Source organism: Phaethon aethereus (genome assembly GCF_964289735.1).
Source record: "Phaethon aethereus genome assembly, chromosome: 1".
Taxonomy (NCBI): Eukaryota; Metazoa; Chordata; class Aves; order Phaethontiformes; family Phaethontidae; genus Phaethon; species Phaethon aethereus.
Window position 1 is genome coordinate 59,462,446 of NC_138575.1, and position 26,618 is coordinate 59,489,063.

Here is a 26,618-nt window from a genome sequence, read left to right on the forward strand (position 1 = left end):
ATTTACAGAAGACTGTAGTGGCTTTCAAAAGTGTAGTAGGCCTCTAGGTTAGCTGTGAGGCTCTGTGTGTCACCATACAATTATTCTGCGATACTGTGTGCCCTAAATCTAGGAGGAAAAAAGCTGGTGGCAGGAAGGAACCATGTTTGATTGACATGATTTAAATGCATAGCTGTGTGCCTCCTGGCAATGCTAGCAGGAGTGTTAGTGTAGGGCCAGGCCTCCTGCACCCAATCCAGCTGTGAAGTGGTTTGGGAACTGCCCTCAGTTGTGTCCGTCCCAACTGTCTGCTGGGGGTTACCGTGCCTGTGTGTACTACTCCTCTGCAGTGCCTGAGGTCAGGTGCGTTAGTCCTGCTTTTGCTGAAGTGCATGGAGGTGAGTCTGTTAACTAGATGTGATGTTGGCAGTACCCAGCAGAAGCAGAGCACAAAGCTAGAGGCAGTTGCTCGGACCACTCCCTCTGTGATCAACAAAGATTGACCACAGCTGTAAAATGCAGGTAGTCCTTGTACCCTGTGGTGACGAAATCTGGGATTCTGGAAAGTCTTTACATCCTGGACATGTGATGGAGAGATGTAAGAGCAATTTTCATCTTAAATCATTTAAAGGAGTTTTTCACATCTATCAGTCTTCCTGTGAATCTTCTAGTGCATTTTGAAGGCCTAACAAAGCAAAGGGATTTCGGGTAACAATAAAAATGTTGGCTGCTGTGGGCTATTACTCATGCTGTTATTGGCTACTTTTGAATATTAACTCTTCCTAAAAATTTAATAGGACACAAATAATGCTTAGTTTGTGATGAGTTTTACCATCCCGGAAGTATAAAGTTGGAAAGGATCACCCAGAACACAAAAAAAGGTTACAGAGCACTGATTTGTTCTTGCGTTCGGCACCTGGCTAGTCCTGTAAGTTCTCCATGTTGCCTACCCTTTGCTTCCAGCAGAGCAGGGCAGTTCGGATCCTTTCAAATGAGATAAAGTTAAAACCAAGTGCTGAGGGCTTATGCTGAAGAACATGTCTCAAGTTTGTCTCAAGTGATGAAGTATATCTGTGGGCTGTGCTGGCCCATCTGGGGGATGATTGCGTGGACCCCATCCAGTAAGGTGGATCTCCAGCTTCCCAAGTGGAGAGTGTGTTGGGCTGCAGAGGGCTATCTGTTTCGAAGAAGCATGTTTGTAGGACAGAGCAACTGTCTGTCTGTTCCATGCAGTAGCTTCACACTGATGGGAAATGATTCCAGTTCCTTATGTCCTCATTGTTTTGGATCAAAACTTTTACATCTTCAAAGGAACAATTCACTTCTGCTTTCTTCTAGTGTTCAGTTAATTGTGCTTGTTCTAAAGCAGTGAGGATTATGATCTTGGCTGCTTAAATACTTGTGCTGCAGGATCTCCTTCCTCTGACCTCAGTTACAGTGTTAGACGTTTCACACATCTCATCTCTTGAAGGAGGTGGTTGCACCTTTGAAAATTAGAAGAACTGGCAGAGTCTGCTGAAATCTTGTGGTGTTTTAGGTCAGCTGTCAGTGATAGTAACCTGATCTATGGCAAATCTTTCCCTCCCTCTCCCCAGGGTGCCTGCTCTGCCCTCTGTGTGCCAGTGGGGCTGATATGATCCAAATTAACATTTTCATCTGTTTGCATTTATTTTCTGAGTCATGAGAGGTCCTCAGGAGCCACAGTATTAGATGTTGTTTTCCTTCCTAACACTTTTTGTATTGTAGCAAACATTATCTTTTCGTTCTTCCCTGGGATCAGATGCCCTTTTTTTTCCCATGTTAGTGTGCTGCTGGGTATGCAGCCCATCATGGGAATAACACGGCGCTGCACAGTCAGCAAAGGAGCACTCATTATTTTGATGTCTGCTGCGAAATGGTGGCTTCTGCTCTAAATTACTTGGTGAGGTAATTGCTCATCTTCCAGGGTATTTTGCTTTCTCTGTGTACAAGGTCTGTTAATAGGATAGGAAAGTACAAGGTGTTTTTGGGGCCAGGTTGGTTCTGACTTCTGACTGGATCCTTTAGTTTTAGTGATATGTGAAGGGGAGTTGGGGTGGTGGTTAGGAGCAGAGATGTAAAACCCCAGGACTCGCTGCTGGCAGAACAGCAGGGTGGTTGTCACTCTTTGAACTATACTATAATTGCTATTTTATATTTTTTATATAAACAGCATCTTTTTGGTGGCGTGGCTGATGGCCAGTCTTGAAGGAAGGCTGCTGCTGCTCTTCCAGGAGCTGTCGGTCAGAAGGGACAGAGGGCAGCGGCAGGCGATTGATCCATCCATTCAGTAGGCAGCTGCTCTTCCTTGAAATGCTATCTGGAGAGAGGTTTTGCTGTTTCAGAGCTCAGTACTTCACTTTGGAGACAATTCGTGCCATACAGCAGGGGGATGAGAATTTCATTAATAGGAAACTGGCCATCCTGAGCAGGCTATGGAGCACTCGGATGCTGCCTTGATTTCTTCCCTTGACCATGAGGACCATGGATGAAATGCGGGAGCTCTGGCTTGCAGTGGGAAGCTCACTCTTGCTGTGCTGCAGGGTCTTTTCTGTGCACAAGAAAGACCTGTCTCTTCCCCTTCAAAGGTCTAAAAGCATCTGAAATGAGGCTGCAGGGGAGTTAAGCCAAGATTTTGCATCTGCAGACCTTGCTAAGTTGTCGCATATCCTTGCATACACTCTACTGTGCCCAAACTGTGACACGGCTGAACCATTTGGTGCCTGGCTTGTAGCGTAAGTGGGGCCAGGATCTAGGTATGAGGAGAGGCACCTTTGAGGGTATGTGACACATTGAGATTGCAGTTTAGTTACCATCATCATTTAAAACATGGGCACCAGGAAAGGCAGATGGCTCTCTTTTTATATACTGTTAATTACAGCCTTTACCTGGAAAGGAGATGCCCTGGTGCAGCTCAGTTAGCCAGGGCAGGCTAGCTTGTGCCTGTCACTTAGGATAACCCTTTGGCTTCTGACTGCTTTTTGTGAGGGTGTCTTTTTGACTTCCCTTCACTCAGAGTAGGCTTAACTGTTTTCTGAAGGCTTCTCCATATGTTGTGTGACCACCAGCAAATATCTTACGTCGTTTGAATCTAGTGAGATATGCAGTGGAAGCTGGTATGAAAGTCCCATTTTTGAGCATGGCCCTGGCTTTTACCGCCCTATAAATTTAATCCTGAAAAACTATCTTACAGGTGATTTTGATTGCCTTCAAAATCTACTGCAAAATTTTAGTTACCCCCTGAAATTGTCTTTTAAAAAAAATAAGAATTTTTTTTATAGATGAGAGCATAGCTAAGGTCCTAGTTAAAAAAAAGCTTTTAGCACTGTGAAAGTCAAAATAACCCTCAGCACATGAGTGACTTGCAGATGACAGCTGAGTAAATGAATGCATTTTCTGTTATGTCCTAAACCTGTTTTGTAGCCGATCTTTTTCATGCCACTGATGGCCAAGTTGCATACATCTGTTAGTATCCCACAGAGAGCTCAGTGGAGCTGCTAGCAACCAAGAAACGCCTGAGTAAATGCACCACTGAAATTAGGGAAGGGAGTTGTGGGGAAAAAAGACAGGCTTTCACGCTTTCTCAAGCTTTTGGGTTTGGTGGTCTTGGTTTTTTGCTTTTCCAAGATGTGATATTAAAAGGTTTAAGACCCTCCGGGGTCTTAAAGCAAATTATTTTCTCCCTGAGTGTGAGCACTACACCCCAAAGACAGAGGCCCCAGAAGAGGTGAAAGCAAATTACGGGGTAGCTGTGTTCTGCACCTCTCTGGAAAGCAGCGCACCTTTTTACTTTTTCATGGTGTTTTTGCTTGTTTGGAAAGTAACTAGAGCTGTGCTCATGAATATTTGAGGCTCTCAGGTGCCTCTTGCAAGCTGGAGGTCCAAGGGAGGGCAGGTGGTGCGGGAGCCAGAGGGGCAGAACAGGGAGCAGCCCTGGCCCTGTGTGGTTGTCTCGTCTCTCTTATGCTAGTAGACTTCTCATCAGGATGAATGTGCTCTGAAATATTTATTGCCCTGTTTAAATATTCATCGCTGCAAAGGCAGCGCAGCCTGATGGCAGCAGCGGAGCCTCAAGGGACAGGGGCTGCAGCAGTCCCTGGCATTTCCTTTCGGTAATATGATAAAAATATATTTAAAAAAAAAAAATAGTTGGGCATTCCCCCACTGCAGGATTGACAGGAGCAGTCAGGCATACGTCTTGGTGTTCCCTCTTCGTGCCAGAGACTTGTGTTTGCTCTCAGGCTCGTATGCTGGGGTGCTGCTCTTGGTTGCCAGATGCTAATGCTTTTTTCCAGGACTGTATCCTGGAGCGAGTGGCTTTGTTTAGCCTGACGCTATGTGCGTGAAAGGGGATGTACAGAAGGGGATACTGACTGGCTGAAAGGGCTTAAGTTTTGTGTAGCCCTGTTCTCTTGTCTTTCTGTAGGTGTGAGCAGACAAACTGAGCAAGGGCCACGGGCAGGGGGGAAGGACTTTTAATGCACTTGGCTGTGGAAGGTGGAGGTCTGCTGGGAATTATGGAGGGGTAAATTTCACAGGAACTCATACAGTAATGTATTAATGGAGCTGCAGATGCTGGCAGGCATGACACTGAAATGAGATGCTGTTATAACATTTAGCTTTTAAGGTTTATCGATTTAGCTTCAGTAAAATAGAGCAGTTTAAAAGTGGGACTACCAGTAATATGCAGTAGTTTAATGTGAATATTGGGTATATCACTGTTGTTAAACCCATACGTGTTTTACGTGACCAAGGCGTTGATGTGGCGGTGACAAGGGAGACCAGCATGCTTCCAAAGATGCTGCTGAGCATGGGGGCTGCAGGAGCTGCATTAACGACACAGGCCAGGAGGAGCCGTCTGAAAGGTGCTCAGATACGTTGCTGACCTCGAGCTTCGTCTTTGAGCTGTGCAGCTGGCCTGTGTAGGGGAGAAGTCTATGCTGGTTCGTGGTTACAGCAGGAATTTGGTAAACATATTAGCTGGAAGGCCTGGGGGAAAGAGGCTTTAAAAGGGTTTTATAACCAAGGGGAAATCTTTCCTGAGATATTTGACAAATTCACTGTGTATAAACCACCTTTGTGCTGGCTTATATGGGGACACCCTAAAAGTTAAGCATAAGTGAAGTAGGTAGTGGCAATAACATATGCTAGATGTCCGTGTAACCTCTTGTTCTGGGATGAAGTGGCTTTCAGGTGCATTTTCAAGTTGCGCTTAAATGTAGCATAACTATGGGCTGCTGTGGGAAGAATAGTCCCCCTCGTCTCTCTGCCCTGGCCATATGTTCAACTTCCTCACTGCTTTGGGCATCGTGCTTAGGCAGATATAAAGCGAGACAGTTCAGTTTATGACCAAACAGATGACTATTGTTTGGATTAATTTTCTGGCTATGGCTGTGGCATGACTAGATCTTGCAACAGCTGGGGAGGGAAGCAGAGCCGCTGCTTCTGAGACCCGTTGGTAGTTTATCATATTAGGTGGTATGTGAAACTGTACCTATACTTCTTAATAGCTTGTTCCTCTCTGTAAGGTGAAGTAATTTTACTTATAAATGTGTCTGCTGCTTAGTTTAATCTGCTTTAATTTATGTGCATCAACTTCCACCAGCTCTTCTTAGCTTTCCAGAATATTGTCCTATAGATCTGGCTTTAGATCATCTCTCCTGGCCATATGTGTGTTGTAGGCCATTATGTCTCAACCAGGTACCTCTGTTTTGAAGAATGTAATGTTTACAGCATGAAGGCATGAAGAGATGGAAAGGACTGAGTCCTCCTCACCAGCTGACTTAATGACTGTCATTTAGAAATCAGTAAACAAAATAAAATGGTGTCTTTTACCAGCGCTGCATTTATCAGACTCAGCTTCTGGCTATTGGTTTTCTTGATGCCTTTGTTCATTAGACTAAATATTATTAGTGCCTACTTTTTTTCCCCCCTTGCCATTAATACTCTTTCACAAAATAATCAGTTGCCACTTAATTTTTTTTTTTAATGATAGGCAAAATAGATTGGGCTTTTCAGTGTGCAGCCATGTGGCTTCTTCCAACCTTGTGGTCATTTTGTGGCTCTTTAGTGTTTCGCTTTGATTTTTTTAATTCCTTTTTTAAAATTCGTATGTGGAAGCATGTATCTTATTTTTCCTCTGGCTGAGGCCACGTACCAAAGTAGCAATGCTTCCCACATCCTACTTGTTGGTAATATATCTGTACAACTGTAGTCACTTTGTACCAGACTGCTCTGTGGGTGAGTTGCTTCTCTATGACCCTTTGCTCCTTTCTAGAAGCTCTGCTTTCCAGGACACATAGTGAAGGCTTCCTTGCAAATGGAAAACTCCTCTTGGAACAAATGAGTAGCAGGAGATAGGAGAATGGATTGCTGGAATGGAAAAGTAACTGTGGGAAGAAATCTGTGTTTTTAAACCGTCAAATTTCTGTTCTCAAGCGTGTGCCAACTCAGTCACAGATTTCCTCCTCCTCCCCGTGCCCTGAGAGCAGCTTGATATAATATTGTCGCTGTGTTACTGAGCCCTGGCACTCAAGTCATAGATAGGTCCCGTTTGCTTCAGCTGTGTGCATCTCATCCCCTATCTTCTATACTGAATTCTTGACTGTACCCACGAAAGGCCAGTGGCAGTGAAAACGTGACAGGAGTGAGACGTTCAGCTGCGTGCATTAAAAAAAAGAGCCCCAAGAGGAGCTCTGGCTTTGTGTTTAAGTATGCTGTATATGTCTCGTCCCCCACCTTTGCTCCATAGTCACGTCCGAATGCGTGGCTCCTCGCTATGGTTTCTGCCAGCTCTGCAGTTCTTTCCGAGGCATTCAGCGCTCTCCAATTGATTCCAGATGTGCTCTCGCCTTCCCAGCGCTTTCTCCCTTCCTCCTCCTCCTGCGCTGGCACTGGAGGCAGGGCTGCTTTTTTCCCTGAGAGGTGCTGGAATTAGTGCAGGCAGGCAGGAGGACTTTCCTTCTGGCCCCTGGAAGCGGGGGAATTAAAGAGGCCTGTCTAAGTGCTGTGTAAGTGAAGCTTGTCTGACAGGGCTTTGAGATTTGTCCATCCTCCGGGGACCAAGTCAGCTCAGAGCAGCACCTCTGTACAGCTCGGTACTGCCCTCAGCTCATTCTCTTCATGGCAGGGGAGAGGGGGACAGGGAAGCCTGATGCCAAAAGTGATCTTCAGAATCCTTCCTAGAAGAGCACCGGATATATATAGAGATCTGGAAGAGTCTGTTACAGATAGCTGTGTCATAGTAAGGGCTTTGAAAAATTCCTGTGACTAAAGTAGATACAAATCTTTCTAAGGGGCTGAATGAGCTTCCTGAGGATTTAAACATTCAGGAAAGCAGTTTGAATTCTTGAGGAATAACTCTCCACATTCACTGATATTTGGTGATGTTCTTGCAGAGACAGGGCAATAGTCCATTCGCAGAGCAGGGACGTGGGATGAAAAATTGCTTATCAGTCCGTCTTAGGTGCCTGACTGGGGTTGGAGAAGCAGATACAGGTTTTTAGAAATATGACGTCACCTGGAGACATACAGTCTTCCTTGAAACAAAGCCATCTGCAGCGAGCAATCTGATTGCAGAATTAGCAGAGGTGATGGTAGCTGTGACACAACCCTGACAGCCTGGTCAAGAGTTGCCAGGGGACCAGGTGGGATTTTCTTCCCTGTTACATTTCCATCTTTTGCAGCCCTTCTTTGACTGAGCAGTACCACGAACCACTGATTAGTGGTCAGGAGCAAGGCAGAAAAGCAACACAGGCAGGTCCCCTGTGCCATCTTAGTCAAGTACATGAGAGCCCAGGTGCCCTGATGCAACCATGGCCCACTCCTGAAAGAGCAGTTACCACACTCCTCCACCACTAGCCTCTGGTTCCTGCTGCCTCCCTGCATGAGGATCTGCCATCATGCAGCTGTGAGTGTGACCAGTTTTCTACTCTGCTGAAAAGCTAATCGCAGTTAGCTTGGATTAAACATATGCGACACATCTGCAGTACACTATTTCTTAGCTATAATTCATTTGAATTCTGGCCCAAAAGAAGAAACTTAACCCTCTTTGCCCAACAGTAATCTCACTTGTGTGGAAGAAGCTTCTGCTGTGCTGGGTACTGGCTGGATTAATGTATGACTAATATTTTGAGCCTTTATTTTCATATTGATTTGTTGGAAAGCTAGTCTTGTGGAAATCTTGTTTCCCAAGAACGTTTGACTATGCATGTGAAGTGGAAAATACTCCCTTGTGATATTGCAGAGGTGGGAAGAACACAGCCAGGGTAGGTGCTAAAGGACCGATCCAGAACAAAAAATTGAGCCTGAGCCTTTCTCTTACTTGCTGGCTTTGCTGCTGAGGACATATCTATCCTGGTGACTTTCCTTTGCTCCACACCCCCACCCCCTTCTCCCCAATAATTCTTGGAGGTAGTTTCATTCCTAATATGGAATGGAAACAGATGTTGAGACCTTGATGTTGTCTCTTGAAGCACAATTCTCTCATTCTAATCAACCCCAGAGAGTGCAAATTGATTGAAAGCATTTGGTGGAATGCCTTTGTGCCAGTAACATTTAACTATTTTTTTTTAAGTAGTTTGTTTTTTTTTTTTCTGCACCTGAAATTTACATTTCAGGTGCAGAAAATCCGTGCTTTTTTAAAATCTGAAAGGTATGTTTCAGGCTGGTAAGTAGATGTGGCTCTGAGCCCTATTAATGTTGTGTAACTTTAAAGCTTTGGCTATATCCAACAGGAAGCCTCTTCACAGGTTGCCCAGGGGCTTCTTAATTATGCGTGTACTCATTCAGCACTGAGAGCCTGCATTTGTGCATTGGGCTAGAGCAAAAGTTGACCATTACTGGAAATAATGACAGCATGGGGATGAGTGAGTGCTTCCTGTGTATAAGAGTAAGATAAGACTATAATTTTCTTTCATCTTTTCCTACAAAAGAGGGGCTTGAACTTCTCCGTAAAGTTCTTAAATGCATTAAAAAAAAAAAAAGAAAATAAAGGAAAGGCCAGCTGTTTTGTTTTACAGAACAGTTTTTGGTGGCCTGGTGTGATAGAGTATATATTGGAAGATAACTTGTTCTTCCCTTGCTTTACATATCTGGGAGAAGGAAGGGCAAGATTAGATAATTGAGTGCAAGTTTGCACCAGGAAGTTGAAGAAAACATGCCTTTAAATGGTTAGGTAGGTGCGAGCTTGAGTGCAGGCATCTTTTTTTGCTTTTTTCTGGTGGAAGATTAGCTTATTTAGGCTTAAGTTAATCATTTCCTAAAATGATTACATCTGATTTAAATTTAAAAAAGGAATGCATACATATAAAATTTCCTCAGTTTTAACAAGACTAGCATAAAACTCTATCAAACTTTTGCAAAACTGCCTATAGGCAGAGCACTGCTTTTGGCAGGATTCAGGAGGATTCATGCTCTTGTGCCCATGGTGGTAGAGTCAAAATCCAGCATCCTTTTTCTGATGCCCCAATATGTCATAGATCAAATGAAGATCAAGCTCCAGACGTGCAGATGAAATACAAAACCTCTTATTACTGTGATCTTCTGCTTTTATGATCCTCTGCTTTTATGATCAACCCACATGAAGAAAAAGAGGGTTGATTTTCTTCAGTCTGGGTCACCAGACAGACAGACATGCCAGTCTTGCTCTCTGGAGTAACAGAAATGCCTTTGTAGTGTGGACTGCAGATGTCAGGTTAGGGTCATGTACCCCTCTGAATCCAGGAACAGGTTTGTACAAAAATGAAGAATACAATATGGTTATATCCTTTGTATATCCTTTTCACCTCCACACTACCTTTCTGTAGCATTTTACCCACTGTTCCCTTCAGAAACTAATCTGTAATGAGATGGCCATGATGGAGAAAGTGTTACTACTGCGTTTTGGAGTAAAGAGCTTGTACGATGTTCATGGGCACCGGCAGGGTTTGCATGGCCAAGTCACTGTTTTGGCATGACTGGGGAGTTGTAAAGCCCAGTATTGCTTCATCATCCTGCACATCACTTAGGCTTTTGTTTGAGTATCTTCATGACCCTAAAGAGTAAAAGCACAATTTTTAAAATCAAGTCTTAGGTTCCGTGAGAGCTACCAGTGTAGGCTGGGGTTTATCTCTGGTGTAATGCCCCAGCCTGTGGTATTCTGGAAGGGACAATGCTTGAGTTCCTGTTGGGTCTTGGAGCGTACGTTGTGCTGCCTTGTATCCGTTCCATTTGTGAAGCAATTGCTTGCTAATACATTTGTTATCAGTGGGCAAATTGTGGGATTGCCTGGGGAGAGGGTTAATGCGTGGCAGAGACTGCAGCTCCCCAAGCACCCTGAGCTCATCCGACTGCTGATACCCATGGCCTTTCGCTCCCCAGCTTCTCCCCCCCACCACTTGGCTTCGGTTCTCCTCCAATTCCTTGCCAAGCCGTTTCAGCACTCTTAACTGGGAACAAAACTATCCTGACAAGAAAAAGCGAGTGTCGTCCCCCCCTCCCGGGATATGTGCTGAAATGGCTCAGCGGGGGGTGGACAGGGCACCGTGGCTGGCAGGGGAGAGAGGGCAGGAGCACGCAGCTGGAGGTGGGATGGCGGCAGCTCCGGCCAGAGCCCGTCGAGCCGTGGCTGAGAGCGCGAGTCCCGCTGTCGAGCCCCACCGGGGCACCTGCTGGAGGAGCCCTGGGCGGGGAGATTGTGTTGGAAGGGGCTGGGAAGGGGAGCCTGCTGCAGCAACCTTAATTTGTGTTCAGCTGTGGGAAGAGGGGAAAAGCCCATGTTCATCATTGTTTTATTTATTTATTTATTTAGCTCCGGGGCAGCAGGATTGTGTGGTAGGCCCTTTCTCTCTTGCCTGCATATGGCTGGGAAGCAGTGCTTGGCCTCTTCTGCCGGAGCTGCCTGTCATGTTTGCCTCCCTGACAGGAGGCTGTGACCTGGGTCGGAGGAGGGACGGTGCGGTCTCCGCATCCCCCTCGCTCACAAGGAGCCCTTTCATGCAGAGAGCTGAGGGTGGGCAGCGGCTCCAGATTGAATGGTCGTGCTAGGCTCTTCATATCCAAGCCACAAAGATTTTTGCTGTTTATGAAAGGGCTTAGATTAGTACAGAGAGCAAACAGTCGTAGCCTGGAACACACCGGTCTTCACAAACGGGTTAATTGTCTCTGTTAGCTGCAAGTTGGTTACTTCCAGGTTTCATAAAATAAGTTCAGTGAAGGCATACCTATTAGAAACCCCATTCCACTAATAGACATATACTGATGTCTATTCCAATGATTTGGGGGTTACCAGAGTTGAAAGGCATATTTAAGAGATTATTTGACGTTTACATGCTGTAGCATTTCTCTGCACCTTTTTCTGATGCTTATGACTTGCAGTAGGGTTATGAACAACACAGAGCGTTTAGCTCATGGCAGTTTGCATGAAAATGTCTGTACAGAAATTGTACCAGTTTAGCTTTACCAGGATTATAATATCTATTCAGCTGGTTATGCTTTAGTATCGATGCGTATTATGGCGTACCAATACAGAAGGGATCTGGAGCTGCATTGCTATAAGGCTCCTTTCATAACTCTGTAATTACACCCATCTTCTCTAATGAGCAAAACAAAACCAGCCCTTCACAGAATAGACTGATCTTTGACAGTTTTATGGAAGTAGGAGCCCTTTGTGTGCATTTCTGGTGTTCGCTCTTGGCGCTCCAGTGCTGTGATCTTGGATCACCACCTGCTGTCTGCTGAAAGAATTCATCCTATGTCACATTTGCTGAACCACGTTGCTCCTCATTTGAGATGTCGTCCTCAGCTTCCACCCTTCTGGAATGTACTGCTATGTGTGGTTACTTACCGTTCCTCTGCTTAGCTTGGAGCGACAAAGTTTGTTAATTAAGTTAAAGCTGTGTAAACTCCTAGAAATGTGTCCCTGTTTGGGATTTTTCACTGGTTTAGCTAATTTGTTTTTTAAACAAAAAGTGGGGTGGGTTTGTACTGAGCTGTGTAGGCAAAACCCTGACTTAAGGGAGGAAGTTGGCACCTGCAAGGACATGGCTGGACCTTTGTGTAGGGCTGCGAATAGGAGCCTGAAAGGGGAGCCCCAGATGGGTATCCTGTATCCTTCTTGTGCCCTGAGGGCTTGGGTGCTGATAAGTCAGATGTCAACATTTTGCAAGAGGGGAGCTGCTTTGAATTCCTAGCTGATGTGGATGAGTGATTTCTGTGGAAGCAGAACAACAGAATGAACAGAAAACATAAGAATTGCTGGGTTTCTTTGAACTATACGTTACCATATATTGTACTGAAGTTTTCTCTTTTTTTTTTTTTTTTTTTAAGGAGCATGTGTTAATTACACTGAGTTCCAGTTGCACTGAACAGCTGTTCCCAGTTTGGTGAGCATGGGGTGGCAGCTAGCGTGGTTGGTGCATGGCAGCACAAACGCATGGAGGGAATCAGTTAACCTGGAACTCCTGAAATTATTCCTGCAGCCAAATGTCCCTCAAGCACCCCTCCTGGAGAACGCCAGCCGCCCTGCATTGTGGCTGAGAAGTGTGTCTGCTCTTGAACATTATTTAAGATTTATTTCATGTTATTGCACAAGTTGAAGATGGCAGTAGTTTTTGTGAGGAGCCGCAGCTGGGCTTTCCTAGTCTTGTGGTGGCATGCTTGCATGTGTTTGGGGATGGTGACTACTCCTGCACATAATCATCTTGGTCTGTTGTTGCATTTGAGTCAATGTTTAAGAGAATTTCATGAGCTAAAACTGGCAGGGCTGGCAGTGCAATGAGGTATGTTGTCAAGATTGGATAGACAAACTACTTTCAGTTGAGTCTCTCCTCCTACGTACATAGCTTCACCAGGAAGTTGGGGGGTTTCTCCATGTTCGTTGTACCTCCTGAGAAGTGGGAAAAGCAGTGCGTCTGACTGCAGGATTTTCCCTGGTGGGTTAGAAGTAGGGAAGAGAGTACAGGTTCTATGTTTGAAGATAAATGGGATTTATTTTTTTCCGTGTTAGTTCTTGAAAATATGCAGTGTTGTGTAAATGTTGAAATTTGGTAGACTAACAGAAGAGGTAGAATCTCTGGATTTGGAGGATATCAGTGTGCCATGAAATCTGCAGAAATCTCATCAGGAGTCCTTTTCTGTAGATGCTAGTGGTAACCAAAGAAAAGTAATTCTAAGTATCAAAGGAAATTAAAATTACAAAAAAAATTCAAACGGGAAGTATGTACATAATCATACCAAGAGAAAAATAATTTGAGATACAGATGCTCTGTGGGATGATGAAACCTGGACAAGCATAATGGTGATAGATGTACAGATAACCTGAGACATTAAAGTAAGGATACATTTGTAATAAAAGATAGGATTTTTGCATGTTAGTGCGATTGGCAGGTGGGGGAAGTGACAATCGTATTAAAAACATTTCATTCTGCACCAGAAATATGTTATTTGAAAACCTTAGGAAGGTCAGAGAGAAGTAATAAATAAAGTTACCAGGATATTTTGGCTTGCGAGGTGTGATTAAGTTCAAAATAAATGTTTTATCAAAACACCACAAGCAACAGAAGAGGGAAAGCGCATTTTTTGTCCTTCAAACATTTGTAGATAGTTAAAGAAGGGAGAGAAAATATTTACAAGGTTGAAATGCGTTTAAACTGGAAGGAACAGTATTAACTGAGGGGTACATTGAAAATAGGATTATATAAGGTTTATGGGCTGGCATTTTAAGTAGTCCAAGAGTGAGATTAAACAAAATGTTGGAGTATGTCCTTCGGGGAGCAGCCCTGTGCTGTTGAGAGGATGGCAGAATAGGTTTTGTTTGTGGCTAATTAGCATTCTCTTCCTCCCATCTGGGGTACTACTGACTTGTAAATCTAGGTTGTTCTAAGAAAATTGGAAGTAGTTTCTGCTACTGCATCTTTCACGGGATTACCCTACCAATTTTTGAAATAAGTAAAAAAAAAAAAAAAAAAAGGAGTGTTTTCGTATTTAGCTCCAGTTTTAAACACAGTAAGTGGGCAGACAACGTGGGCTGTGTGGAAGCACACAGACAGGTGGATAAAATGAAATATTATAAGCAAAAGAGCTTGAAAAGGAGGCAGCATGTGGACAGAGTGGAGCTGTCGTGTCAGGGGATAAATACTCGGAGTAGGTGAGCGGTGGGGTTTCTGATACCTGGTTTGCAGCGGGATAGCTGTTGTTCTGCCTCTCCTCCCTCCCGTTTGTAAAACTCACCCTGCAGATCTTGATGATGGTTTAGGTTGAGTCAGAAGCTCCCTGCTTTGAAGCTGAGAATGGCAAAAGAGTGAGCAGAAGTGGAGGGCTGGTGGAGCTGCCCTCCTGTTGAGGGGGGGAAATACCTGCCCTGACTGCTTTCAGAAGATAAGTTCGGTGTGTGAAAAACCTCTGCAGAGCTGCTAGCACACGACTGCAAGGGCTTGGGGGAGTGCGTGCAAGGAACTGGCTGTGGCTGGCATGCTTGCCTGAATTTTTCTTTCTCAGATAAAGCCGCGGAGTTTTGTGTTTCTGCAGGCAGCAAGGCTTTGCAGCGGCTGGACTTCAGTTAATGAAACTGTCCATTGTTTGGCGCGGGCCAAGGCTGCAGCTCCGCTCTGCTAAGTGGTATTAAATGCCCTTCCCTCTCCTTCTCCCCAGCTGCGGGAGCGCGTGGCCACGTGGCCCCCAGGGGAGGCAGACCAGATAGACTAATGTCAGAGCAAATTTGGGATTCAGCCAGTGTCTGAATGACCCGGTGCTGGCTGGAGGTGTGCTGCATTTATCATTGTTTCCTTCGCCCAGAAGGGAACGCTGCAGGTAGGCTGATAAAGGCTCTGAAAGGTTTGTCCGGCTTCGCTAGAGGTCGGTCAGCCCCTGCACACTCTCTGCTGAAAGGCTGCTTGGTAATTCCTACTCTGCTTTTCCTATCCATGGGATAAGGTCTGCTTCGCTTTTACTCCTTTGATTTCAGCATGCTGGTGTCAGAATAGGCTCGAGCACCTCCGGGCTTTGTGGGGGAGGACCCAGGGCTGGAACAGCAGCCAAAATTTAAAATCAGGATTAGTCTGTTGACATGCACATAAATCAAACAGTCCTCCTATCATAAATCTTCTCCATGGATTTTTTTTTTTTTTTTTTTTCCCCCCTGCTGTGGTGATGGAAGTAGGAGGAGCGATGCAGCAGCCTGGGCTTCCCAGGGTTGGGCTTCAATATCAAGGCTGTTCTCCTTTGCCCCAGGTGGCTGAATTCAGCTCCCTGCTCCCCCCTCGGTGAGATCCCTGCAGTGGCTGCAGGGCTGCATGCTTTCATGTTTGCTTCGGGTGGCTTTCAGACATGGTGCGGTAACTTTTTTTTAATTGTCTTTTGGGGATAACTTTTGCATTGTCAGTTGTCTGTTTCTGACTCATCTGGTTGGTGTCAACTACATCTAAGGCAGTGCTAAAAGCTGCTAAAAAGTCCACTGTCCTAGTGTAGAGGTCTCTGTGGGATACCCTAAGATGAGGGAGGAGTGGGTAATTAATGCGTTGTGTGATGGTAGTGATGCTCAGGACTGGGAGAGAGTGAGTATGCTCCACTTGTGGTCTCAACTCGGTTCCTCACAGCTCATTGGTGTCTTCTGCATGGCCAGCAAGAAGCAGATGGGATTTTCCAGCAACTGATACCTGAGCACCTGTGCTCTGTACTCAGTGCTGCCAGAGCAAAGGAGGTGGCTGCTGCACAGATGGGTTTTAAGTGTACTTCTTTTCTATTACTCTTAACACAACAGAGAAGTGTGCTCGGAACTACATGGTGTGCTTGCTTGTGAGCAGATCCATGAGTGTCAGGCTGGAGGAGATGGACCCAGATGTGGTACTTTAATATTCCTAAAAGAACTCTGTTCCTCTATCTCTCTTTTCCTCTCCGTTCCAACGTTTCAGTGCCTCTTCCCCCTTCCAAAGTAATGCCTTACTGTGTGTAAAGCCTTGTGTGAGGTTACTGGGGTATGCAATTTGCAAACCTCAGAATTTGTTCTCCATATGCCACTCAGTAGTGAGGAATTTGCCCAAAAAAGATGAAGAAAACAGTGTCATGGCTTAGAGGAGCAAGCCGTGCTGTTTTTGGTAGAGAAAATAATAGAAGGCTGGGCAATGTGGTGGTGGGTGGGATTTTCACATGAACATGTGCGTGTGTGTGTGTATCACTTCTCAGATTGATGTTTTGATGCATCTTCTGTAGTATAAAGCTGTTTTCTCCTTTTCCCTTTCTTCAGGGTAACCAGGAGCCAGCAGCAACTCCTGATGCAATGGTGCAGCCATTCACCACAATCCCATTTCCGCCACCCCCACAGAATGGGATTCCCACAGAGTATGGGGTGCCACACACTCAGGACTATGCAGGCCAGACCAGCGAGCACAATCTGACGCTCTACGGAAGCACGCAGCCGCATGGAGAGCAGAGCACGAACACGGCCAGCACGCAGAACGGATCTCTCGCAGTAAGTGCAGAGCAGGGGAGTAGCCCGGGTGCTTTGGGAAAAAGCAGACGTTGATTAGATTGCTGGCTGTTTCTTAAGTACACAGCAAATCAGCGGTAGACTTGAAAAGGAGATAATTATAAAAAAAACATAGCTTTTGACCTTGCATTACTAAGTTCCTGTCTTTCCCCTTGTGCATTTTCCTCTCGTAAATAGGTGTCTGCAAAGAGCAGTAGTACTTGGGATCATGGTGTTCCTACCACTGTGGCATTGTCCAAAGACAGTCCTTTATAAAAGTGTTAATTACCTTGTGTTAATTGGCGAATGGTTCAAATGAATGCAATGGAGGCAGATTATGAAAGGTTGATGGTACAAAGGCTTAGGGTGAGTACATGCATTGTAGGTGTAATCCCAATGTGTTTTTGTTTTCAGGAAGCTAGCAGAGTAGAAGAATAATTTTCTTTGATTTTTCTGAAGATGGCAGGGGGCTTCAGGGGGCAAAAATAGGAAAGGACCACTGAGCTCCTGGGCATCCGAAGATGGACAAACAAAGATTTTCACCTTTTTTTTTTTCTTTCTTCTTCCAATGGCCTGGAACTGGCAGTGGGCAACATGCTGGCAGATTATCCCAGGAAAAGCTTTATCCACCACTTAAGCCACTTGTTAAGACTTAACTTCCTAATAAAGAGCCTTATGGTGAGAGCCTTTGGTATTCAGGGGTGGATTTAATCTGTTAATGCTTTCAGTTTTACTTGTAGTTAGGTGTTTGGCTCATAGAGATTATTTTTCCCCCTGTAAGTGCAGAGTGAATGCAGTGCCAAGGATTGGAAGAACTGGTAGTGCCAGCTCGAGTGCGCATGCTTCTCAGCGTGCGCCTCTGCTCCTTCTGCAGTGGGAAGTGGCTGCACAGTTGACACCGCTGGTTATGACTTTGATAAGATATCTTAGAGTTCATCCTGGAAATGCCGCAACTTCAGCATCTTGAAGGAGAAAAAGAGTACAAACCCTGTAAAGCACATTCATAGTGCGTAAAAGGAACTTCAGGTGCCTTTCTCAGCAAACACAAATGTAGATGAGAAAAGATCAGGCTGGAAATAAACTTAGAGCTAGTGCAGTGTGCAGAAATGCAAGTCACCATTTTAGTACCAGATTGTCCGACGTCCTTCCAGCCCGTAAGATCTGGGCTGCCCGTCCCCAGCAAACAGCTATCTCGGGCACTGCTGGTTGGATGGGAAAGCTGGAAACGGGGAATAAAACAGGGCAGTGGCTTTCCCCATGCATTTTTTGCTGTTCCCATCCTTGCCCAGAGCTTAGGAGCATTTCTTTTTAATGGAAATGATGCAAGCCTTGACCTTGGATGTAAGCTCTTGCCAACCTTCCCGCTCCCCTTCCATATTAGGAGCCATCTCCGCAGCGCTGCAGGGCCGAGCTCTGTGTTTCATCAACTAATGCTGGCTCCGAGGAGCCCACAGCGCGCGGGGAGGCTGACGAGCCTGTGAGGAGGGACTGGGAGCTCATCTGTGCGGGAGGGAGTGTTGCTGGGAGACTGCTGGGAGGCAGCGGTGTTGCCAGGAGGCTGCGGAGGGAGCCTGATTGGCAGGGGTTATCTGAGAAACAGGCTGAATAACATGGAACGCTTGTACTGGCTGTTAGAAACAGGTGGGCACGTCTGATCTGACCATTTGACGTGGTTAAAGACGTGCAAGATGAGCTTGCAGACCGTAGTTAGCCAGGAAAGAGTAAGGGCTCAGGCAAGTGCGTTGCTGCAGCTGCTATGGCTGGGACTGATCGAACCTAGAGGATCCCAGATAGTGGCACGTGAAGAAACCCGGCGGGAGCGGGAAGGCGCCTCAGCCAAGGATCTTTCACATTCCAGACTTTCACATGCACTGGGTCCTGGATTTTCTGAGTCCCTATATCTTTCTGTCTAGGACTCCTTCTGTATGAAGTTATTTTGATTCTGTAGGCTGCCTTGGGATGTAATTGCTTGTAACTTTTCTCTTTCTCAGTATGCTGATTAATGATGTAGGAACTAGGGGAAGGAAGAAGGCTTAGTAGTTACTCGAACTAAAGCATGCTATTACAATACAGCAGAACTGGTTGGTGACTTCACCTTGAACACCTACGGCTAATGTCAAGCATCTTGTCCATCCCATACACTGGTTATTGCTTGTTTGACATACATGTTCAGTCCATGTAGACCAGACTGCTATGCTTTTTTCCTTTTACCATTTTGTTGTCTTGCTCAAACAACAGTGCTAACTTTTTAATAGAGCAAAAAGTCATTGCGAGTGATGTATGATCCTTCCCTCCCACTACTGCAACTGACAGGCGCAGCTGCTGTCATGTGTGTGAAGGTGATACCCCAGACCCAACAGCTGGTGGATTTTTTAGCTGCTGACTTGAAGCCTGTGCTCCCATGGGATGATTCAGAAATTCCTTCAGCCAGACAGATAAGGTCTCTCCTTGCTTTTACAAACAAGGCCTGTGCTTGGTCCATTTGGCAGGACAGAGCAAGATAGCGGTAGGTGTGCTCGGATGGCGGGACTTTCCTGCTTCTCAGGCTGGAAAAGTAACAGAGAATGTGGAGTGGCTTAAAGGTCGCTCGTGGAAAGGGGAGTTTCATCTGGCTGGTAAGATGTTATGCAGCAACATAATGGAGTCTATAACTGAGTCCCTAACACACTGGGTGGGAGCATCTTTTCATAGAAACTTGGTAGATTCTAGCGGGCAAGTCAGATTGAATGATTTGAGATTAGCGGTGGTCTCTGAGTTAATCGATAGTCGTCTGGAAGCCTGAGGTCAAACATCAGCAGTGAACTTAAGTAAAATAAGCTTTGGGAGTCAAAGTCCATGCCTTCCTACGCAGTCTAAAAGCCCTGAGCAAAGGCGAATGACGGGTTGGTGTCATCAGCTAAGGATGAGCCTAGTTCTGGAGGTTTGAGTGTAGTGGAAAGCATTCAAAGTTCTCGGAGCAGGGACATGGAAAGGAAATTGGCACAATAGGTGGTGTAATGCAAACAGCTTAATATTTTGGAGTCTTTTTTAATTTTAGGATCCAGCCTCATCTGTGGGGCTTTTTTCCTTGCCTGGCATGTGGGTCTCCCGGTCTTCATCTCCAAGCTTCTGTCCTTTCTCTTGATACCATCCAAAAGCACAGCTGAAAGACGTGGATTAAAAATAGACTGAGGTACCGGACCATATTTGGCCTACTTGGTCTGCCTGTTGCAGCCTGTCTCTTAAACTCTTGACACTCTGCATCTCACTTCTTATGGTGCTGGGTCATCTGGTTTCTTCCCCCTTCCCCCTTCGTGGTTTACATTAGCGTGCTTATCCTTAATGGTGCCACGCAGCATGGATAGCTGCAAGTGGGGATGCTAATTAGGCTGCAGTACCTCTGGCAGCTGAGCTGATCTAAAGATTCACTGCTGTCAGAAAGGAGAGATCTGGCTCCAAGCACAAACTCCTGCTCCTGTTTACTGGCTGTGGCATTCCTTACGTGAACCACTTTAATTCACTGACCTGGCAGAAAGCTGTCCAATTCTTTTGCTGGGTTAATGAATTAGAGCAGCTCTTGGAGGGGTCCAGCAAATGCTGCTGTTGCAAGGTAAGCGTATGGAGTGTATGGCCAGAAGCCGAGAGCAGTTGTCAGCTCTCTGCATCTCCTGGTACTCTACCCGTGGAGGGAAGATTAATCATCCACTGAACTAAAAAAGCTTGCTTGATAGTAAATGCAATGCACTTAATACTGTGAGCTGATTATTCAACTTGTTTCTCTTGTTAATGTCAGAGAGAAGAATTTGTGTGTCTGTATAAATTATGGAATGCAGCTGGAGGTATAGAAGTAGAGGAATAAGTTTATGTAAATTACTTTGCACGAAAATGGCAGGTGCTGTCGCCTTGGTGTTATGTTGTCATGAACCAATATAAAGCATTATTTAATTACAGAGGTTCATGTGTCTCAGCTTCTTGATGTGCCATACTGAAACATCTTTAACTCATCTGCAAGAACATAAAGGGATACTGACTTTCTGATTTCTTAAAGGAGACACATCTGTGGTGGGGGACCCCTATGTACTGTGTTCTGAAGCAAGAGTGGGAAGCTGCTCGGTCATCTGGCTGTGCCCCATATGTGTAGCAAGGGTTTGGAAAGAAGGGAGCCAATGGCACCAAGGGTTGGTTCCTCAACTGACTTATGTAACACATGGATGGTGTTATAATGATGATTCTCCCTTGGGTATTTCTTGCCTAGTCTGAGACTGCAGAATTTTCCTCTGTAATTATTTTTCATCACGTTAGTAATTAATGTAATTGCTCATGTGAGGTATTTCAGGTGAAGAGTATGTTTAATGAATATCCTCACTTATCTTTTGATACTGCTGAGCAGGTAGACACGAGGAAGAACTAGCTTTGAGTAAGTAGCTGGCTGCTGACTGTTTGGCCACCTCAGCTTGGAAATTGCTGTCTTGAGGTAGCAATCTCTGACATTTAACATCAGAAATTTGCTTTGAGTACAAGGCAGATTATTTTATTATTTTGAGTATGAGACAGATTATTGTCAGCACTTATAGACTTGTGTCTAGTGAGGCAGATTTAAAAATGATTTTGAGGGAGAAATAGGAAATAAATCAGCAAATATCATTATGTTAGAGTATACATCTGTGGTACTTCTGCATATCTCAAAGGTTATAGCAGATCTAGAAGTAGTACAGGGAAGTATAATAGTGATGATGAAAGGTAGCAGGTTCTTTATGAGAAGAAATGAAGTCGTCACTTTAGAGAAGAGCTGACAGGAATGAAGGCATATGACAAGTACATAGAATATTGAATGGTATAGGAAATAAAATAGGGAACACTTGCACTTACCTAATCGGGTGCCATGTATGGAAAAAGGTTTTTGCTCCTTGGTTTTTCCATATAATGAAGGATTTAGCATTGGAACTCCTGTCCATAGGATGCTTTGGAAGTTGAGACATCAGCTGTCTCGGTTTGCTGGAGGCTGTGCTGGAGGAAAAATCACGGAACGTTTGCCCTGTTTTTACATTCTTCCACAGATGCCACAGATTTGGCTGCTGTCAGGAAGAAGATAGTGGGCTGGATGGATCTTAGTCTGTCACTCTGTGGCTGTTCTGCCACTGTCAGTGGGTCCAGGGGTAACCACTAGTTCAGGAAGTCTTGCTGCCGCCTTCACCTTGTCAGGGCATCCCTGTTTTGTGAGGAATGGGCTGGAACTGCTCACAAAGGGTATGAATAGAGCAGGTCTTTCACGGGGCTTCATTTCACCACTTCATTGGAAAAAACCAAAACAAAAAAACAACAGGGGGGAAAAAAAAAAAATCAAAGAATCCTATTAAAAATACTGCTCAGAAAAAACAAAGTAATTTTAAACATCACTACATGGAAAATGTTATCTGACACATCAGAGATGTCTTCGTTGTGCAGGATAGGTAACAAAACTTCCTATGTGCTTTCCTATGTTAGGTTTGTGTTCTGACTTCAGGGGGATATATCTTTGTTTAATGAGAAAAGTGAACAAAATTACATAAGCTTCAGTATGTCTGAAAACAGGTGAGTAACAAGCAGAAAAAAATATGCCCTGAATTAATCCGACCATATTGAAAATAATTAAAAGCCTAGCAGAAGTTACTTGGTATGTCCTTAGGAATGTTTTTTTGTCTGTTTTTTGGCATATGTTATTAGTTGTGCCTGTAGTGTAGCCCAGGGGTTTTTTTCCAATATAACACTGCTGGCATCTCTGAAAAATGAGGTACATGGATATAATTCTGAAATTGCATTTACTGCTGTTGAAAGATGATTATTAGCCCCTGTGGTCTTTTGTCTGCTAAACAAGTGTCATTTAAGCAGCAGAAGTTCCCATGCCCTTTGCTTTTGGATGTGTAGGACCTCAGTCCTACTCTAGAGTGTGGAGGGGCAGAAGAGGGGTTTGGTGTGTAGTGCCTAATTTCCTCGCTTGTTTTTCCATCAGACCAGCTCAGTGGATATCTGTTCATAGGTGGGTGATTGGTTGTTTTGACACGAGTTCTTCACTAGAAGGTGCAGAGATCTTCCCATGTTGTCTGCACTCTCCTTTGCGGTGGGAAGGTTGCCTTTTGCCAGTCATAGCTTTCAGTCCTTGTCTCCACACAGTTCCTCAAGCTCTTGATCCAAACAAGGTCTTTTTTTGTTTTGTTGGTTTGTTGTGTTTTGTTCTTTTTATCAGAGACTGGTCTAGAAGCAGTGGAGTGAGCACAGTCCGTCTCCCAGATTTTGTAAGTCACCCAAGTACCCTTTTAAATATAGTTATTAGTTACAGTTTGTATTTTGTAAATATTTTCTTTGCAGTGATTTATGGCTCTTAGCCTCCTCATTACGATTCACAACATTTTAGACTGCCTGCTTCCTGGGGGAAGAGGATAGGGGTTGTTTTTTTGCTTTTCTGTAACTTGGACCTGAAGCGGTTCCAGTTCTAGAAGCAAGTAGGAGATGAAAACAGAATGTGCTGGGTATTAGTAGTCTCTGTGCTGGCCTGTCACATTGGTGTTTGTCTGGCTGGTTGGGGAGGTAGCCCTCTGGCCACGCAGATGGAGGTCTGCTCGGAGCTCAGGTGGCACTGGAGCCCCTGCCTCCATCCTGCCGAGGAGAAAGCCTCAGCAATTGCTTCTTCACCAGCTGCTGGGAAGTTGGCTGTAGAGCTGCCCCCAAACCTTTCAGAACACCCTCGTGTTGGCAGGAGTCCTTCTTCCTTTTTACTTGCATACGTGCACATGTATACATCCATGCCTCTCTTTGCAGCTGGCTCTTCTTGCTCAGGGTTTCCTTACTGCTGGTGGGTGTTAGGGAGGAGCTGGCATGGGGGCACAGGCAGCAAGTAGTTAAAAGTGAAGCACATCTTGTGCGTATCCTGAGCTCTGATGCATTTCTCGGTGACCTTGAGCAGAGCTCAAAGCTTGCGTGTGCAGGCATGAATGACATTATCACCTGCATAAGTATAGGTTACACAGACTACGCTGAGGAGGTAAGGTGGATCCAATACTGTTTCTAACGCAGGATCTTTGCCGCAGCATGTCTCTGCGTTGCCTGATGACAGGCATTGAGACCTAGGGAACATGTATTAGCTCCCTTCCAAGCTGAATTGATGTCTGTAGTGAAGGGAGAAGGCTGGTTCTTCGCTGTGAAGTGTTGAAGTGCAGCCAGAAGGAAGGAGACGAAACTCGGGAAGGAGTCAGGGTGGGGAGTGGGCACTTGGTGAAATGCAGGCTTTTATCATCTGGCTTGGTCAGGGTAGTGCTGTTGCCAGTCTCCATTATGTGCTGCCTGAGAACAGGCTCCAGGCCCTTGCTTTCATCTCCTTCCTAATGAACTAAGACGAGGAATAACTGTAAAAGGGGAAGGAAAGAAAAAAAAAAGCAAGATCTGAAGAGACTATTTTTTCATTTATGTTGTAGTTGAATGTGTGGCAGTAGACAAATGTATTGAGCTAATGTTATAGTGGCTGAAAGTTCAAATCTTACCTTGGGCCATGGACGATAGAAATGAGAGAGCTACAGCAGCTGCAGAGAGAAGGTATTTAATGTTAAACTACTGGTAAAAAAATCAGGATATGTGAAAGCCTGAAAAGCATTTGGGGACTCTTAGTGTAGTCAAAAAGGTAAGAGTGGATTGAGATCTCCTGTTCCTTCTATTATTTCTCCTCTTTGAAGCCTTTGTCTTACTGTACGCGTCTCACGTGCTGCAGAATGACTTCTGTGTGGCAGCAGTGCTCTGCCATATGCAGGAACAGCTGTGAGTGTTTTTGAGCAGGCCACTGTACATGATACATCGCACCCTTGGTAAGAAAGGAGTTCTGCCCTCTGCCTGCGAACAAATGGATGGGAGAGGAGTGCAAATGACCTCCTGGCGGCTTCCCCTGTGGAAGCGGCAGATCCAGTCCTGGGCAACCTATATGTCAATTTAAAGATTAAAACATTTTTGTTGTCACCATTCAGAATCTGTGCCTTTCCTTATTCCAACTGCAGAAGATGCACTAGTGTGTTTGAGAATGCATCTGTGTGCATGAGTGTTTACCCACTTGCCAGTTCCACACAAAGCCATAGAAAACATGGGATTTGGCAGATGCAGTAGCAGGGCTCCACAGTGGGTGTTGTGGTTTAACCCGGCAGGTAGCTAAAACAGCCACACAGCCATTCACTCACACCCCCACCCCCACCAGTGGGATGGGAGAGAGAATTGGCCAAAAAAAAAAAAACAAAACAAAGGTAGAACTCATGGGCTGAGATAAAGACAGTTTAATAGGACAGAAGAGAAAGACAATAATAATAATGGTAGTAAGAATGATAAAAGAATATGCAAAACAAGTGGTGCATAGCACAATTGCTCACCACCCACTGACCGATGCCCAGTTAGTTCCCAAGCTGCGGTGCCTCCCCAACCAGTGCCCCCAGTTTATATACTGAGCATGACGTCATACGGTATGGAATACCCCTTTGACCAGCCTGGGTCACCTGTCTGGGCTGTGCTCCCTCCCAGCTTCCCGTGCACACCCAGCCTTCTGGCAGGCCAGCACCAGAAGCTGGACTGTCCTTGACTGCTTAGCAACAACTGAAAACATCAATATGTTATCAACAGTATTTTCATCCCAAATCCAAAACACAGCACTATACTAGCTATCAGGAAGAAAATTAACTCTATCCCAGCCAAAACTAGGATAATGGATTGTAGAGATCTCTTTTAGCAGGAGTGTTGATGATTTTGGGGTGTTGTTTTGGAACACTCACTTGCAGGTGTTGTGTATGGTGGTGATGGATAGGCTTCTCCTGTGTTTTGTCCTTCTTGGACAGATTTGCCCTGAGGAGCAAAGGACTCTGATGGAGTCATAAAACTAAAACCACCAAATAGCATAGTGTGATTTAATTGCAAGCCAGCTGCATTGATTCTTCCCCTGGGGTGTACTCTCTGTATATTTGGAGATGCTTTTTGTCTTAGGGAAGGAGAAGAGTGGGGACTTGGAGAGGGGGAGGAAGGTTTTTAGTTATGATCAAGTGGAAGTTTCTGAGGTTGTTCTTGAAAATGTGATGTTTGGGGGATGGATGAGTCTTAGCCAAATAAAAATGCTTCATCCTGCTAGGCTTCTCCTGAGACTTGCACTGTTCTGGGAAATAGAGATACTTGCAGGGCAGTATGTTCATTCTTCCTATCACAGCTTAATTTATATTAACCAGATCAAATATGTTTTGTGCTGCCTGTGCAGCCCTACTAAAATACAATTGAAAGCTGCCACTGCTTTGCTCAGCACGACAAGACTCCGGTGCTTACTGTTTGCTTGCTCTTGTCAGTGCTTTGTAACTACTATGCACATACGATGTCTGTAAGAGACATTGCTGGCCAGAAGAAGCTCTCTTAATGTTGCCAGTTTAGTTTATCTGTGGAGAGATGTTTCTTTCCAAATATTCATGAAGCGTTCTATATTGTATGATGTGCAGAGCAATCTAGCAAGTCCAGTCAGTGGTTGGGGAGTCAGTGTGGGCAACTATCCTGAGATTTCTTTCATCTTCGGTATACAAATTGTATATTTCAAATGGCGGGGGAAAAAAGGACCCAAAACAGCAACAAAACCTCCTACTCTTAAATGTTTATTTTTAAGGCCTGCATGTGCTCTTGAAGGTGCATAAAAAAGGCTGACTCTAGCTATTACATGGCCCTTGCCTTCTCGTAGAACTTCTTTTCACTTGATGGGTTAAGGAAGAAGTCAGGTTGGCATCTAAAGAAATGAAATGACACTTGAAAGTGCATCACACAGGTGGTCAAAGCATGACTCCTAAGAGACTGAGGCAAGCAGTGGGAGACAGAGCGAGTGGGTAGGTGCTCTTTGAATACCTTGGCCTGTCAATGCATGCTTTTGGAAAGGGACAGAGGAATAAAACCGACCAAATTGTAGTCTGCTTTGTTCTGTAGTGCTGAGTTTTTGAGGTCATTTTTCTGATTAAAGTGTGAAAAATACCATTTTCTCATCATTTTGCGAAGGGTCCTTGACTTTATATTTAGTGCTGTGCTCAACTTTTACCACTACTTAGTCAAAGCCCAGCACAAGCAGCTGAGGTTCTCTTCCTTTCTTCTCTGCTGCCAGTCATCTCTGTGGGCGCGTTAGGTCTCTCCTCTGGTACACTGATCTCCCTTATTCCTCTGCCTTTTTGCTGTACTT

General features: G+C 45.0%; 1 protein-coding gene across 1 annotated transcript in view; it reads left to right on the forward strand.

Moving 5' to 3' along the window:
• Positions 1–26,618, forward strand: part of RBFOX2 (RNA binding fox-1 homolog 2) — a gene marked incomplete at its 5' end in the record, with an annotated part of 172,062 nt that overhangs the window by 98,100 nt on the left and 47,344 nt on the right. Inside the window, one exon of the mRNA XM_082013932.1 lies at positions 16,217–16,441. Coding sequence (XP_081870058.1) covers positions 16,217–16,441 — 225 coding nt within the window. The remainder of the gene's footprint in view (positions 1–16,216; positions 16,442–26,618) is intronic.